This window comes from Urocampus carinirostris, chromosome 4 (genome assembly GCF_059441175.1).
Source record: "Urocampus carinirostris isolate Australia breed hairy pipefish chromosome 4, RoL_Ucar_1.0, whole genome shotgun sequence".
NCBI classification, from domain to species: domain Eukaryota; kingdom Metazoa; phylum Chordata; class Actinopteri; order Syngnathiformes; family Syngnathidae; genus Urocampus; species Urocampus carinirostris.
This window is the reverse complement of record NC_142352.1, coordinates 44,759,578-44,775,570: the sequence shown is the minus strand read 5'-3', so window position 1 is coordinate 44,775,570 and position 15,993 is coordinate 44,759,578. Positions and strand designations below refer to the sequence as shown.

At 36.7% G+C, this 15,993-nt stretch overlaps 1 protein-coding gene across 5 annotated transcripts in view; it reads right to left on the bottom strand.

Moving 5' to 3' along the window:
• esrp2 (epithelial splicing regulatory protein 2) overlaps positions 1-15,993 on the bottom strand; it is a 57,419-nt gene that overhangs the window by 28,487 nt on the left and 12,939 nt on the right. For 4 of the 5 annotated variants that reach the window (XM_088334680.1, XM_088334681.1, XM_088334676.1 and 1 more), the window contains 8 exons: positions 9,592-9,705; positions 9,082-9,196; positions 8,876-8,971; positions 7,334-7,388; positions 6,096-6,206; positions 5,882-6,014; positions 3,290-3,332; positions 530-831 (listed from right to left, as the gene is read on the bottom strand). In XM_088334680.1, the coding sequence (XP_088190806.1) occupies positions 530-831; positions 3,290-3,332; positions 5,882-6,014; positions 6,096-6,206; positions 7,334-7,388; positions 8,876-8,971; positions 9,082-9,196; positions 9,592-9,705 (969 nt within the window). The remainder of the gene's footprint in view (positions 1-529; positions 832-3,289; positions 3,333-5,881; positions 6,015-6,095; positions 6,207-7,333; positions 7,389-8,875; positions 8,972-9,081; positions 9,197-9,591; positions 9,706-15,993) is intronic. The other variant, XM_088334678.1, reaches the window with a different exon arrangement.

Sequence of the window (15,993 nt, the reverse complement as noted above, 5' to 3'; positions counted from 1 at the left end):
TAGGTATGTGTTAACAATGCTCAAATTAGTTTAAAGAGCCCATATGTTTTTTCCTCACTGTGCTTATATCTTACTTTTAGCAAAACTGGTCAAGGCAGGACGCATTAGGCAACAGAAATAGGAGGGAGGGGGAGAGCTGGTGACTAACGTCACGCTTGTCCCGGCGGGTTTTTTTCCTCTTCTATATTTTAGTGTAACATGAAAATGGTGAAAGTAACAAGGGGCCTACTTCTGGTCCAAACAACAACCCAAATCCTAAGAAAGATGAGAATAAATTATTCAGGTGCGTCTTAAAATGCCCATACTTGCACGTGCATCATTAATGAGCTGACAGAGGCCAGCAGAGTAAAACAGTTCCAAATTCTGTACAGCTTTTAATTACTTCTAAGTGGTATTTACGCAACGCGTTTACTACCTAGCATAATGCAAGTGGGTCCTTTCTTACATGGTTAATGTCCTAGACTTAATGTGTTCTGTGATCTAGGTGGCATCTACCATTGGTGTTGATGTTTAGTGCATCTCAACTGACCTGCTGCACTTCGGCCGCAGTGCTACGGAAGAGCTCAATATAGCGCTTGCCCAGTATCTGTCTGTGCTTTTTCATGGCGTTCTGGGCGTACTCATCACAGGAGAAAAGTGCAAAAGCATCCCCAGTGGGTCTACCGTCCGGATATTTCACAAAGAGCAGTCCCTCAGAGTCGTCTGTGACTGGGCTCTCGGGGCCGAGGAAGTCCAGAACTTCCTGCACTGTGGCAGTGAAGGGGAGGCCCCTCATACGGACGATCACCTGGTTCTCCTTGGAAAGGAACTGAGTCACCTCGTTGGATGTTCCTGGTGTCAGACGAAGAATGAAGAGTCACCAATTGCAAATAAGGATGCTAATATTTTAATGTTTTGAATGTCAATCACATTGTATTGATGTATTTGGACTAAGACTTTTCTCACAAATTGTTTTCAAATTCTCTCTTACCAGACAATTGTTCTGATAAATCGCAAAAAAAAAAAAGAAAACTAAATAGAATATACCTTTATTGTCATTGTTACAAAATGGGTTAACATATTGTGACAACGAAATTGGGCATGACACTCCAGTTTTACACATTAACAGTGAGGTATGAGCCAAGAAGATAAAGGAACAGAGAAGATAAGATTATAAAACAATTGTAAAAAGACAACTGTTAAAATGTATTTGGGCTTACAAAATTCTCTTTGCAAACAGTTATGGAGAAACCTCTATTTTTTTTTGGGGCATCATTTTGATGTTTATTTTTTTTTTAATTACATATATTAAAGCTTGGAAATGGATAGGTGTTGCCAGGCAGTATATGCCCAAGACAATACAGCAAGCGGGGCCCCGATGACCGAGGTGGTTAAGGGATCTGTGAAACTGTGATATTAATGACATTTTAAAATCATTATTTTCCCCAAACCCATCACAATACTAAAACAGGGTGATGCGTAAGTAGTTGTTTTGTCTATTAGGCATTTATCCATCCGTTAAAGTAATTATTTTTGCTAATTTGAAACGTATACTATTTTTTTCAAAATGATAAATCAGAATCACTCAGAGAAACTTTTTCTTTCAATTGCAAAAGGCACTTTATATTTTAACTCTAATGTCTTCCAATTTTTCAAATTCTGTAACTTTTTTTGATCATTTACAAAACCACTGTTTTTTTGGTAAGTTGCGCATGGATTTTTGTCGCAATTTCAATCTGCAAATTATGTATATACATATATTTTGATGATTTCATGAAACAATGGTCCGACAACACACGGCAAAGTTAATGCTACCTAATATTACCTGTAGGAAGATACAATTTGCTCACTCATCCGCTTTATAATTCAAAAGTTTTACTTAAGTTACCTCAATTGTTTAGTGCATTAAAATAAAAAAAGATATTAGATAAATTCTGGATAACCACAAACTAGTTATGTCAAATCATAAGTCATACTAGTGAATTGCATCCCATCATTTAGCCAATATTTACACACGTGGCAATTATTTCAGGGTTTTTACACCTTTTTTGTGCCCAAATTCAAGCACTTTAGGGGTTTTAAAGCCAATTCCCAATTTATTCAGTACCTTAAAAAAAATTAGGTGTGCATCACGTACTTTGCAGAGCCACAACTATATCTGTGATTTAAATATGCAATATTGAATCCTACGTGCAAATTTATCAAGAAATATGCTTTTGGGATCTTGAGTAAATCGCAAATATATTTATTTTTGAGACATATCTATTGAGTAAAAATGAGCTTACATTTTCAGTTGCAGGAAGTTCTTCTCATTACACTGGGAAAGGCTACCTTCATTTTTTGTATAGCCCATAATACATATTCATTATTGATACACAATCCTTACACTAATCCACATTTCATGGAGCAATGTTTAGGCGCGGCATGCACCAGTCATCTTGTGTGCGACCTATACAACCATACAAACTAATGCCAGCTGCCCCTGCTTATTCATGAGGAAAGGAAACATGCAATGGCAAATACAAGCCATCAGAGAGCAGTGCAGGCGTCATTCAAACAGAAGTGTTGAGACAAATGGCAACAATTTCAAGCATTTACAAGCACTTCACCCAAAATTCAAGCACTTTTCAATTCCCGAAAAGGAAACATAAATTTGAAGCATTTTCAAAGATTCCAAGATTCTTTATGAGCCTGTTGTTTGTAAAAGCTTTTTGTGACGAGATTTGAATGCAAGACTTAATAATTCCTTCATTGGACTGTATTATTTACTAAAAGGCAAATTTTATAGAACTAAGCGCCATCTGATTAAAGTCCACTGCAGATTTCTAGGTGAGCTATCGCTGCTGTTTTACAGCAACACGATGCACCTGTGGTCCTCAGATCACAGCACTGCACTTGGCAGCACGCGCAAGCCCCTCCCTCTAAAAGACATGTAGAGTTTAAGGCTGAGCATAGCAGGCAATGGCACAATTTATGTCCTGCTAGTCTGTCTGTGAGGTGTGGACTACAAGGACGAAGTGGTGAGGAAGGGGGATAGTGTGTGTTGGGGGGGTGGAGGTTCGCCCCTCACAAAGCATCTTTTATGGGTCCGAGATAAGCTGCTGCAGATCACTGGGATGAGAAATGCACACAGGTAACAGGAGAGCCAAAGAAAACTTCCTCCTCAGCCATTAAAAGAGTTGCTCTTTTAGAGATGTGTGTGGGAGGGCCTTATTTCTTAATGGCGGAAAAAAGTGGAGACCAGAGTACCAAAACAGAAATAGTTTACCAACGAACAAAGTCTGGAGGGGAGAAAAAAAAACTATCTGACCTCCAGCAATCTTGAGGAATTCTTCTCCTGTGGCCTTGTAGACCTGAAAAAAAACAACAAATACACGTAGATTTAGCCAAAAACTCATGAAATGTAAGAATGATTATTGGGGCTAGTCAGTACATCAAACAATTATCCATTATAAAAGTAGACATTTTGAAAGGTGGTAAATATATGAAATTTAGTACTTTTGAAGGATTTTACAAAGAGTAATAGAATCATATGATTTACAAGAAAATTTTACAAATTGAAGAAACTTTTACTCACGCTTTGAATATCTAAGGTAGAGAGCGTAGTTTGAGGTGTCCTTAAAAAGTTTAAAGTTAAATAGTTTCTCTATCAAGTCAAAGTTCAAAGAGCTTTAATATATTTATTGTACCCGTGCTTTTCTGTTTTTATCTTACTAACCCCAGGGTTCCTAAAGCTAAAATAATATAATACAAAATAATTTAAGACTTTTTAAGACTTCTGAAATCAAATTTAGGTCTACGAAAAATGAAATAAAACCAAAAACATGAATTAGAGGCAACATTAGAGAATTGATTATGTAAATTATTTTTTAAATCATGTTTTAATCCAGTTGAAAACAAAGCACTCTTCAAAGTTTTAGACATGGATAACAATAAAATATAGGATGTTTGCATTACATCATGGATCCTCAGTCAGATAGGCAGATAACTGCCAATTCCATCCGACTCTTCTGCTACATTCATGAAGGATTTTTTTTTTATCATGATGCTTACAAGTGACGTTTTACTAAATTGTTTTAGTTCAAACAAATCAAAATATTGTGTTCACTTTTGAAAATTGGATTTAAGAAATTTTAATGCCAATAATGAATTCAATGTCTGCAGTCTAGGGGTAGCCTCTGGGAATGCTCGAGACCTTGGTTCCCCGTTGTATGCGGAGCAAGGCTTTTCTTCCAAATAAAAATAATGTATTCCCATGTTTAGAGGTGCTCAAATGAAGAGGTACCACTGTACATGTTTGTTGGAGTCGGTTTATTTTTTAAAAATCAATTTAAATAGAAATCACTCAGGACGACTGAAAAAAATTAAGATTTCATGTTGTAGCATATCTCTAAGACTTTATTCATATCAAACTTTTGTCCTTCTTTTTAAACAAAACCTAGGAAGGGATTAAAAAAAAAAAAAAAAAAAAAAAATTTATATATATATATATATATATATATATATATATATATATATATATATATATATATATATATATACTGGTATATTAATAGTTAAAAGTATCTGTTAGTAACAATCGTTTTGTCAGATGTGCAAAAGACACTCAAAAAATAAAATATTTGCAAAAGCTACACATGGCGTGGGGCCAGCAACCGCATGTGGCTCCTAAACTTTGACAAATAGCTGCCTGGCTCTTTTTCAAAAATGTTTACATATTGACAAAGCTGGGGGAAACAAATTTGTTTTCCAACCTTTTTAAATGCTGTAAAAATGAGTAAAATGAATATTACATTTAAATTAGGGGTGTTATTGTGAGACGAAAGAGAAAATTAGCTGGTATGAGTTTCCGGGTGGGAAGTGACAGGTTTGACGGCTGCCCCCTTTCACTGGTATCGGGTTGTAAAACACGTGATAAAGTTTGTTGCCTTGAATGCAGCAAACTTGTATACTGTGATATGAAGTCGCGGATCTAGGGCTTGAATTCCTAACTGAAGAACTTTGCTGCAATGCAAATTCAGACACATCTCTCCTTCGCTTGTTTTCCTCTCTCCTGTGTTGACTGTGTTAGCGTTGAGCTGTGTTGTGCCCAGGCCCTTTTAATGGGGCAGTGCCACAAAGCCAAGCAGGTGGCTGTTTTTTAAACAAACCAGTAGGTGTGTGATTGGAGATGGAACCCTTAAGTAACAAGATAAAAATAACTGCACAAAAAATCAAACTTAAACCGTATTAATGTGATTTTAAGTACTTTACCTTTTTAAAAGGCTGACATTTATTTTTATAAATGCTTGCTGCGTTTTCTTGCACTTTTTTTGGTTGTCCAGAATGGGGGCCCGTTATGCACTTTTTGATTTCCTTTTGACAATTTGATTTCCTCCTTGCATTTCTTTAACTTTGTCAAAGCAATGAAATAAACTGCAATTCATTAATGTTGTAGTGAAGTTAAACTGCAGGCTGTATCCTACAAAAAAGAAGTGACATTGTGCATCATTCTCCACAGGATGCGCTGCATCCAAAGGAGTCATTTTAATAGGCAAGAAAGAGCCCACCAACCTGGATGATTTAGATAGGATCTGCAAAGAAGAGTGGGCCAAAATACCCATGGCATGTGTCCTGACCTAGAGGTTACCTACCACAAACTTCTGACCACTGTGCTTGCAAACAGAGCTTTGCCACCTTTTGGCTGCCCGGTTCAAATACTTATTCCCCTCAATGATATAATAAATTCAAAAAATATATTTTTTAAAGCTATTTTCTGGATTTTCTTTTTGATATTTTATCCCTCCTTGATATAATGAATCTAAAAATAGAATTAGCGCGTCTTCATTATCATTGCGGGCAAACCAACAAAATCAGCAAGGATCAAATACTTTTTACTCTCACTGTATATGCGTAAGCTGACCTCAATGTAGCGACTGCCCATGTGGTGCTTATGGCGTTCCAGTGCCAGGTCTCTGTGTTCCGAGTTGATGAAGCGGACCAAGGCCTCGCCGTTCCTCCTGCCCTGAGCGTTGAGGCATAGGGCCACGCCTCCTCTGAAACAAATACCCCAGTTTTAAAATCTTTATTTCAAGAGAAGCAAGCAGACTGAGGAGCGAACCCATTCTAAAACTTACTTGGCAATATTAAGGCCTTTAAAGAAGCGAGCAATATCTTGGTCTGAAGACTGCCATGGAAGACCTCGCGCCCGGATTATTGTCTCGTTGTCCACTGGCTCTAACTTGCTGCTATAAGAGAACACATCAATGGTAAATCACTGCAACTAAGTTTTACTTGGCAGGGCTACCCACAGCATTGCAGTTTAGTTTCCTTACAACTATTCCAAATGATCAAATACTTGATTAGACCCAGACTCCTACTTGTCTTTAATGTCTTAGGGACTGGAAAATTTATATTGTACAAACACAAACTGTATTGTCAGTTGTGTCGTGCTGACGAGACAATAAGGAGTGGACACATAACTGGCACCAGTACATTTTGATTCAAAATAACTTACATAAAGCCAGTTTAGATGTCTTTATGACACAACATTAAAGACACATGCACTACGTTTACTGAAAACTGAACATTGCATGCTGTACAGCCTGGTTTAAAGGTACAGTGTGTAATATTTGACCACTGTGTATGGTGGTGTGCAGCCAAAAATGAGTCCTTAAAAAGCAGAATGAAGAATACAAACTACAGAAACTCAAAGTGAAAAACGGGGGGGTGATGGGTGTATCCCTTAAACACTAGGGTCGTGGGGGCACCATTTCCTGTGGTGTCTTGGGCAAGTGCAGCCTGGTGGCGCCCATCTCTCAGGGAAAAGGGAAAGAGAAAATCTTTTTTTTTTTTTTAAGAGGAGAAAAAGAATAAAAAGTAAAACAAAAAAGTAAAACATAGGGGAAGACAGAAAAAGGGAAAAAGAAGAAAAAATAAAAAATAAAAAGAAAGAAAAAATAAGCACCATTGAAAAACAACAAAAACACTTCAAATGAGAAAAAAAAATCTTACAGAGCAACATTTTTTTTCACACTGTTCTTAACTTCCAGGGGTTTTTTTTGGGTGAAGAAAGAAATAATTTAAATGATGCGCATAGAAAAAACTATGAAGGTAGCCTTGGCCGCAATATGGATGCCAGTCATGTCAGCTCCCTCTCGGTGAGGATCATCTTATGTTAAGTAAATGTCAATTTCTCGAGCACAATTATAAAAAAAAAGCATGTTTACATGATAGTCCATACATTCTTGCTCATTATCTAAATGAATATGGTTTTCGCATTTTCAAATTAATTGTTTTAAACACCAGGAGGCGCTAAATAGTACACACTGTCCCTTTAAGGTGACCGGAAAAGACTTCCACAGTTTCTACTTACCATGTGCCCGAATCAAACTTGTACCTCACCGTCTCCATGCATGATAAACTGTGATCTAAATGGAAAAAAAGTAAAATATGGATAAAAGATGACACCAAGCTAAAATTGACTACTCGGATATCAAGCACACATTCTTCCAGTTGACATTCAGGTTGGGTGAGTTCTCCCAAAACAAGCAAGTCACCCAGAGGGCCTTAGGTGATGAATTTGAACACTCAGGCAGTCTAAGCAAATTACCATTTACAGCTAAGACTCAAATCTTCTTTGTTATACGATCAGTTTTCCAGTATCCGAAGTCAGTAACGCTACTACTCAAATAGGTGACCCTTGCAAACCCCCCTGCAATAGAATGCCAGATGGTTTAGTCTATAGCGACAGTATCACTGTTTAATCAAGCCGCAGGACTGCAATTTATGAAGACATTGAAAAGCTTTTTATGATTCCAAATACAAGAAAAAGAGCTTGCTTGGGACACAATGATTCACGAGCACAATAGTAGGAGATAAAGAAACAAACGCAGATTTTCTTTAAAAATGCAGGAAAAAATAAAAAACTTAAAGAGATGAAATACATGTTGGGACTACAATGAAGACTCTAACGCTATTTTACCCTAACACAAAAGGGGATGGAATTGAATGATGAAATTAGAGATCAAACAAGAACTGAAAGCTATGGGGAGATAAAGAGCAAAGGCAGAATGTCACACTTTCACTTTACCTCCAGAAACCTTGTTAGAATATGATATGGTGAAATTGTGAATGTGTTTAATTGCTTTTAAAAGTGTCGATAAAAATTGTTCGAACCTCATATTGTTAGAATATGATATAATGAAATTGTGAATGTGTTTAATAGCTGTTAAAAGTATCAATAAAATTGTTCAAACCAAAAAACAATGATGTTGACGGTAGAATTTAAGGAAGTGTTTGCCTGCTAGAATACAACAGCAGGCTTTTATCCCAAAAAGACATCCCGATAAAGCCAAAAGCGGACAGTCAATGGGGATGTTCGTTAAAAGTGTTTATAAAACATTCTGAGGTCTGGACAGAAACAACAATTTTTTTGCATCCAGGGACGGACGGGCACAGTGAGTGGAAAAGCGTGCCAAGACATTTTACTTTACATTATATAACTTTCATTCGGTTGTTGTTTATTTTTATTTTGAAATTTTCTTGGCTAAAAAAAAGCTTTGTACTGTAACGTCATCTTTTGCAATCTTTAGCATAATTTTTCCATTTTATTCATACTATATGGTATATTTATGAACATTGACTGAACAAAAGTGTACCTACAGGGCAGTTGCAGTTGATTAAATGGGGGATTGGTTGGCATCTCCTTTAAACGGATTAGTCCCGTTTCAATTAATCTTAATGGGAAACAGAGTCTCGATTTACTGCGGTTTCATTGTACAACGTCACTGCTGGAACCAACTTATTCGTAAGTAGAGGTACCACTGTATATCCTATGGGTGCTTGTGGACCACCAGAAGAACGTAGTCCAAACTAAATTGTTGTTTTAACAACAACAAGGGTAATGGTAGCTTACTGTAAGGCTCATCCAGGATGTGGAGGATCAGCTGCACCATGTTCCTCACTTCCCTCACTCCTACCAGCTGTTCTGATACGGCAGTTATTCCAACATCTGTGCACAAAGTGAAAGAGATGCCATTTTTTGTTAAGAAAAGAAACACATTAACTCAAGGTTCATTGTAGCAGGAATTATTATTATGATTATCATTTTTTAAAACATACGTTCTAACATGGAGGCAAGATCCAGCTTGTTGGAAGGACCAGCGCTGGGACAGCATTTCTCAAACTCTTTTCTCAAGTCCACAAATGAAAAGAAACAGTCAGGAAGGACGAGATTCTGTGTTGCAAAATACACGAAAGTAAGTCAGTAATATACATAACAAAATGCAAAAAGGCTCTTTTGAGATACATGGTTTTGTGGGCCGTATTTTGGGAAGCGTACACTGTGACAAAACATTTTTGTATTAAACTAATATTGCACACAAAAAAAAAAATATATAAAATAAAATAAAATAAATAAATAAATAACACCAACTTGGGCAAAAATTGGACGGATCCACTAACGGGTTACACTTAATTCATTGTACATTTACTTTGTGTATTTTATCAGGAAAAATAAACAGATTGAACTTCACATGGCTTTTGTTTCAGGAGCCACAAACCGCACACAATTAAATAGCTGATGAGTTTTTATTTTGTTTAGTTTTGAGCATTGCTGGACACTCCTATTACCTTTTTTGAAGCCTCGGGATGAAGAGCCTGCCGAATGACCTGGGGACTGTTGACACAAAGCGTGAAAGAGCTCCTGTCCAGACACTTTAATTCAGATGTCACTGACTGTTGAAACTGCAAAACCAAAACAGAGATAAATGTCTAATGAAATGTATAAAATCAGAGGCAGTCTAACTACAGCCCACAGGCTTTTAAATCTGTCTCGCCAAACAAAAATGGACAAATACAATAACAAAATATACAATCAAGTACGGGCAGCACAGCGGAACAGTGGTTAGCGCGTGTGCGGCACAGTTCTAAGGTCATGGTAACCTCCTGCGTGGGTTCAAATCCAGCTACCAGACTTCCTGTGCGGAGTTTGTATGTTCTCCCCGTGCTTGCGTGGGTTTCCTCCGGCCATTCCGGTTTCCTCCCACATTCCAAAGACATGCATTTCAGGTGGATTGGCTGGTCCAAATTGTCTCTAGGTGTGAATGAGCGAACGAGTTGTCTGTCCCTGTGTCCCCTGCCCACTGCCCAATGTTTGCTGGGATGGGCTCCAGCAGCCCCACGACCCTACTGAGGATAAGCAGTGGAGCTAATGAGATGAGATGAGACAATAAAGTACTACCAACAAAAGAAGCAAGATTTTTTAGGTGCCAACTTTTCCCCCCATTTACCTTTGTGTGTCTACTATAAAATACTAAAAAATTCCACAAAACAATATCAATTATCAGATGTTGTGCTTACAAACAGGTACATAAATTTTATAGAAAAAATAATGCAAAAAACTAAACAGAAATACAACAGAAATACTAGAAAAACAAACTACAATATTATTTTAAAAATACAACAATACTACTATGGAAATACTAAAGAAATACTAAAAAAAACACATCATCTACAATAATATTATAAAAATAAAAATACTAGTATGAAAATACTACAAATAGTACTATGAAAATACCACTACAGTAATACTGTAACATATACATACTACTAAAAAAAATACAAATAAATACTACTACAGAAATATTAGGACATAACTATTAAGAAAATACAACTACAGTAATACTAAAAAATTGCAATGACAGTGCTACAAAAATACTAAATATACTACATACATATCACGGTATAATGGATATACTACAATGGAAATCCTCAAATATTGCGGATAAGCTACAAAAATACTACAGAAATACTTCAAATATAGGAACAAAAATTAAAACTACACTGATAATAAAAAACTAAATATCAAATTTAGTGCTTAAAACAGACTTATATAAATAATTTTGATTGAATTGTGATTGTTTCAAAACCAATTTGATGTAACTTATGTTTTTTAAAAACAAATATAAATAAATATAACATGCATGTATAGTCATACAATTGGATCAGTCTCCAAGCTCGTCCGATTGCTCACATTTTTTTAACCCTATGCGGCCCGCCAACTCCAAATAGTTGCCCACTCCTGTATTAAATTATCGTCAGGCGTTGCCATTTGCAGAGTAACAGTTCAAGTACAAAACATACAACTGATTGTCTACATTTATTTTCAGTTTTGGGTACAAGTCAAGTGCTGTGCAAACAACAGACAAAGCTGAAAGTGTGAAATAAGCACTAAAAACTGAAGGGCGGACAAGTGAAGGTGGTGCATGCTTGAGACTTTGATTGCGTGCATTTGTGCTTGCAAACAAGGCTCGTCTGACAGGTTTCGCTAACACTCAATCCTTGACACCACCATCCCGCACATGTGCTTGTTTTATTTAAACTCAGACACGGACAATTATTGTGTTGTGTCAACCTGACACTCATCACAGCAAATAAAGTATTTAATTTCTGAAATATACCTTTAGTTGTAGTTTTTGGAGTAGGATTAGCTTAAAAAATATACTAAATTCAGATAATGTTCGTACACCTTTTTTGTGGCCAAATTCAAGCACCCTTTAAGCACTTCTCTGGCCAATTTTTCAATATTTCCAGTACGTACAAAGAAAGAAATCCAGCGCAAATCAAATTTATGTTTTTGTTGTTGACTTTAATAACTTAAATAAAGTCACTATGTTGCTGCTAGCACATATGCTGTGCTATTTTGAGCGGTTTCCATCCATGATCTCTGATCTTATTGTGTCGAAAGGCTGCGATAAAGTGACAAGAGTTCTGGCATTCTGCTTCAACAATGCACGCACAGCTTGTCTACGTCACATGGAAAGGACTCAAAAGGTGTTGGATAATAATTAAGTTCAATGCGGAAAATAATTTAAAAAAAAAATAACAGTGAATAAAAGCAGAAAACTAAGCCCAATTTTGACTCATTTTCATGATACTGATAACTCCGAAGCGGAGTGCATTCAATCTTTAAATTTCAGAGTGTTGACGTTTTGCTTTTTGTTTTACTTATTTCAATTTATAAACTGTGTGTTTTCAGAAGATCGGTGTCCAAGTTTCTTAAGTAGCTTTTTTTTTCATTTCATCAGTTATTTATAGCACTGAAAAGGTAAATTTTTATATGGTTTTGCATTTTCAGATTTTTTGTGTTGTTGTTTGACTTTAAATCTGTTCGGCGAGTTAAAAGCTAGAATCATTTTGAAAGTGACAATTTTCGTAGATTTGTGATTCTTTTAATTTATATTTCATGTGCTTTTCAGAGATTTCCTGCAAAACATATACAATTACTAATTAGTGAATAATTTAGTGCATAATGTTTTTTATTATTTTTACTCTTGTGACCCAAGCCAAAAAGGTTTTCAAGATAGCGCTGTCCTGTCCTTTTGGGTGCAACCAGTTGAGGGCTTTGACGCTTCAAATGACAACTCCATAATGACAAGCCAACAGAGCAGACCTTTTTTTTCTTCATTGATTGCGTGGTCTATGAAGTCAGACTGCCACGAAATGGGGTATAGTGTTGTGCAACCGTAAAACAAGTGTTTAATATAAACCACAAGGTGACCAAAACACATTATTTGCTCTAGCCTTCGCTAAGAAAGAATAGAAAAGCAAATCAGAAAAAAGGAAAGAAAAGATATAAGAAAAAGGGGGGAGAGAAAAATGTTTATGTCTTTGCTCATTATTGATTTTTTTGTTGTTGTTTTATCAAATTGAGTTTTACCACTAGGAGGGGCTAAATAATAATACACACTGTCCCTCTATGATGATTTTTTTTTTTTTTTTAAAACCTGAGGTTTGTAATGGATATTGTACCCCCTGGTAACCAACAGCTGCCAAAGTTGACAAGATAAATCAGGGCCAGTGAAAATGGCTGACATGCAAAAGTCTCACATGGCCTCAGGCTACAAACGACCGATAATCAGAGTGTGCTACAGGTTCATGTTTGGACCCGTTTCTCAGCACTGAAAGGCAACGTCAAACCTCTGCTAGCAAATGAATGAGAGGAAAAAGAAAAACACTTTCACTAAAGCTAAAGAATCATTTAAGCCCCTGTGCGTAATATTTGACCTCTAGACGGCACTGTATTGTCTAATGAGCGTGAAATCCAGTGCCACAGAGCACGAACATGGTGGTGACTTGGAGGTAGGGATTCCACTATGTAAAAACCTTATATTCATTTCTCAACCTATGATTTTCTTTATATAAATGAACATGTATATGGTTCAGGTATTTTTGCGTAATATTCAATGTGAGTTTTTGTACCAATAGTAGAGACTAAAATATTATCATTAAGTAAGCTGGCAAACGTTCTTAAAAGAGGGGTCGCACCCTTTTTTTTTCACCCTTTTCAAAATTCACCATTGTTCACATTTTCAACTTGATCTACATTATACAGCTTCTCAACCTGTCCCAACAAGGTTCGTGAATGCGAGTGGCAGGGAGCTAGCTCAAACAATACAGACGCAGATTTCACACCAACATGCTTCAAGCACCGAAAAAGTTTTTCCAAGGATGTTGGGGAGGAAACTGCCTTTGAACCTGTCTCAGTAAGAAGTCTCTTCTCAGTGGAGTGCTCTCGTGCAGAGGTGAGAGGACGGCAACTAATGGGGGCTACAGCAAACTCTGATAAGAATGTCAGGGGTGTGTCAAGTGCTAAATGCACCTGAACAAAAGCCATGAGAGATTATTAATACCACATTTGTATATATATATATATATATATATATATATATATATTTATATATTATACATAATATGAACAGTGATTTCACACACATGCTGGTGGGTGTTTTTCTCTTGTTGGGACTTCGCGCTTTGAGCATGAATAAAACTAGCATGAACAAACACTCATCATGGAAAAGGTGATTTCTATTTATCTGGCAGCATTATCATGTGACTTGGAGTAAATGTTTTACACAGTTGGATTCTATGGATTGTCCTTGATGTAACAAAGCAATTTTTGAGGATATTTGAATAGGTTGAAGACAGCCAGGGGATCTTTTGGTGAGTCTCGCCGGCTTTTTAGTTTTCGGATATCTCGTTACAGAATGATCGAGATGTTTTTTTTTTATGAGTATATTTTGAAATCTTATTTTGAATCCAAAGAGTTTAAGCTTTCCAACGATATGTGGCATGGCATATTTCAGTCACTAGTGACAACCTTAAAGACATTGATCAAAAGTCCAGCGGCCCGCCGGCGGGCCTTTGGAGCATCAAAGGTCTTAAGTACCGTGTATCATTAAAACTCTGTGTACAGTCTTTCTTTGTAAACATATTGTGTTTCAATGTGGGCACATGTCAGGTGTGGTTTAAAGTCAGGTGCAGCTTATGTATGTACAAAATGCTTTTTCCTTTAGAAATGTACTGCGCGCTAGAATCCAGAATTTATGGTATACAATATTTGTCATGTTGCAACACGTTTATCTTATAAAAATGTATATTTTAGAATGTATCTGAAGTAAATGAAACATTTAGCTCTATGCAAAATAAGTTGATTGTATTCATTCACACTCTTTTCTTTTAGGACCCAACGTACATACTTTGACACGCTATAAATGTCCCATACAAAAAAAAAAAAAAATACGCCACGTCACTATAGGTGTGTCCTCAAAAGCAACAATAGATCATCAAAACTTTGACGTCACACGTAAATTACATATTTCAACATTACACACCTTGCTATAGCAAAACAAGTTTTGAAAATTTGGGAAAGCTACGGTCCTCAGTTGCAAATTTGAGAGGCACACTAGCTTGTAAATTGGACAAATATTCATTCTGCACAAATCTAATGCATCAAAACTCGCCACAAATAGGAGCGTAAACACAGATAGCGTTGAGCAAGTCGTAAGGTGCATTTATGCAGTCAGACGTTTTGAACAATGAATAAAAAAATAAAAAATGAAGGCATCATATATTAATTGTAATTATGTGAACATTGTTTACTTTCTAACAAAAGAAGTTGCGATGCATGAAAAATTATGGGTGTAAAATATTTATACAATTGCATTTTGTTTCTAATGCTTGTTCTTCTTACCTAAAAATTACTTTGCTTAATTTGCTTATAAAAAAATTTGTAAAACTGTTGAAGCGAATAAATGCCTGGTCGAGTATTTACAGAGTTGTTTGTTGAATGAAAAAAAAAAAAAAGAAGTGGTTAGCGCGTGTGCGGCACAGTTCTGAGGTCGTGGGAACCTCCTGCGTGGGTTCGAATCCAGCTCCCGGCCTTACTGTGCGGAGTTTGTATGTTCTCCCCGTGCTTGCGTGGGTTTCCTCCGGGCACTCCGGTTTCCTCCCACATTCCAAAGACATGCATTTCAGGTGAATTGGCCGGTCCAAATTGTCCTTAGGTGTGACTGAGCGAGTGAGTTGTCTGTCCCCGTGTGCCCTGCGATTGGCTGGCAACCAGTTCAGGGTGTCCCCTGCCCACTGCCCGATGATTGCTGGGATAGGCTCCAGCACCCCCGCGACCCTACTGAGGATAAGCGGCACAGCAAAAATGAGATGAGATATATACTGTATATATATATATATATATATATATATATATATATATATATATATATATATATTCAATCAGTGTATTAACAGCAATTATATTCAATCTTGCTTTTCCTTTCTGAAAAAGGGTCAAAACAAGCTATGAGCTGTAGATTAATGGGTGACACAAAGGAATGAAAAGTCCCGAGTGATTACTTGGGTTAATATTTGATGAGTCAGCACACAAACTTAACTAAAGTAACCAAACTTGTTTGAAATGTTAACCGCCGACCTATTATGAATTTCACTCTGAGCAAGGATACAAAGTATGGTGAGCATTAAGATAATGACTGAATTTTAATGAAAAACTTTCAAGACTTAACACTAAAATTAGTGACAAAAAAAAGAAAAAAACAACATAAGCGCTATTGGCCGAACAAAAACACCATACGCAAAATGTATCTTAACACTAGACTTGAAACCCCCCTGCTCCCTTCCTCTTCTGCCTGTCCTCCAGCAAGACGGAGGTGTAGTTGCAGGTAAACAACCCACCTTCCA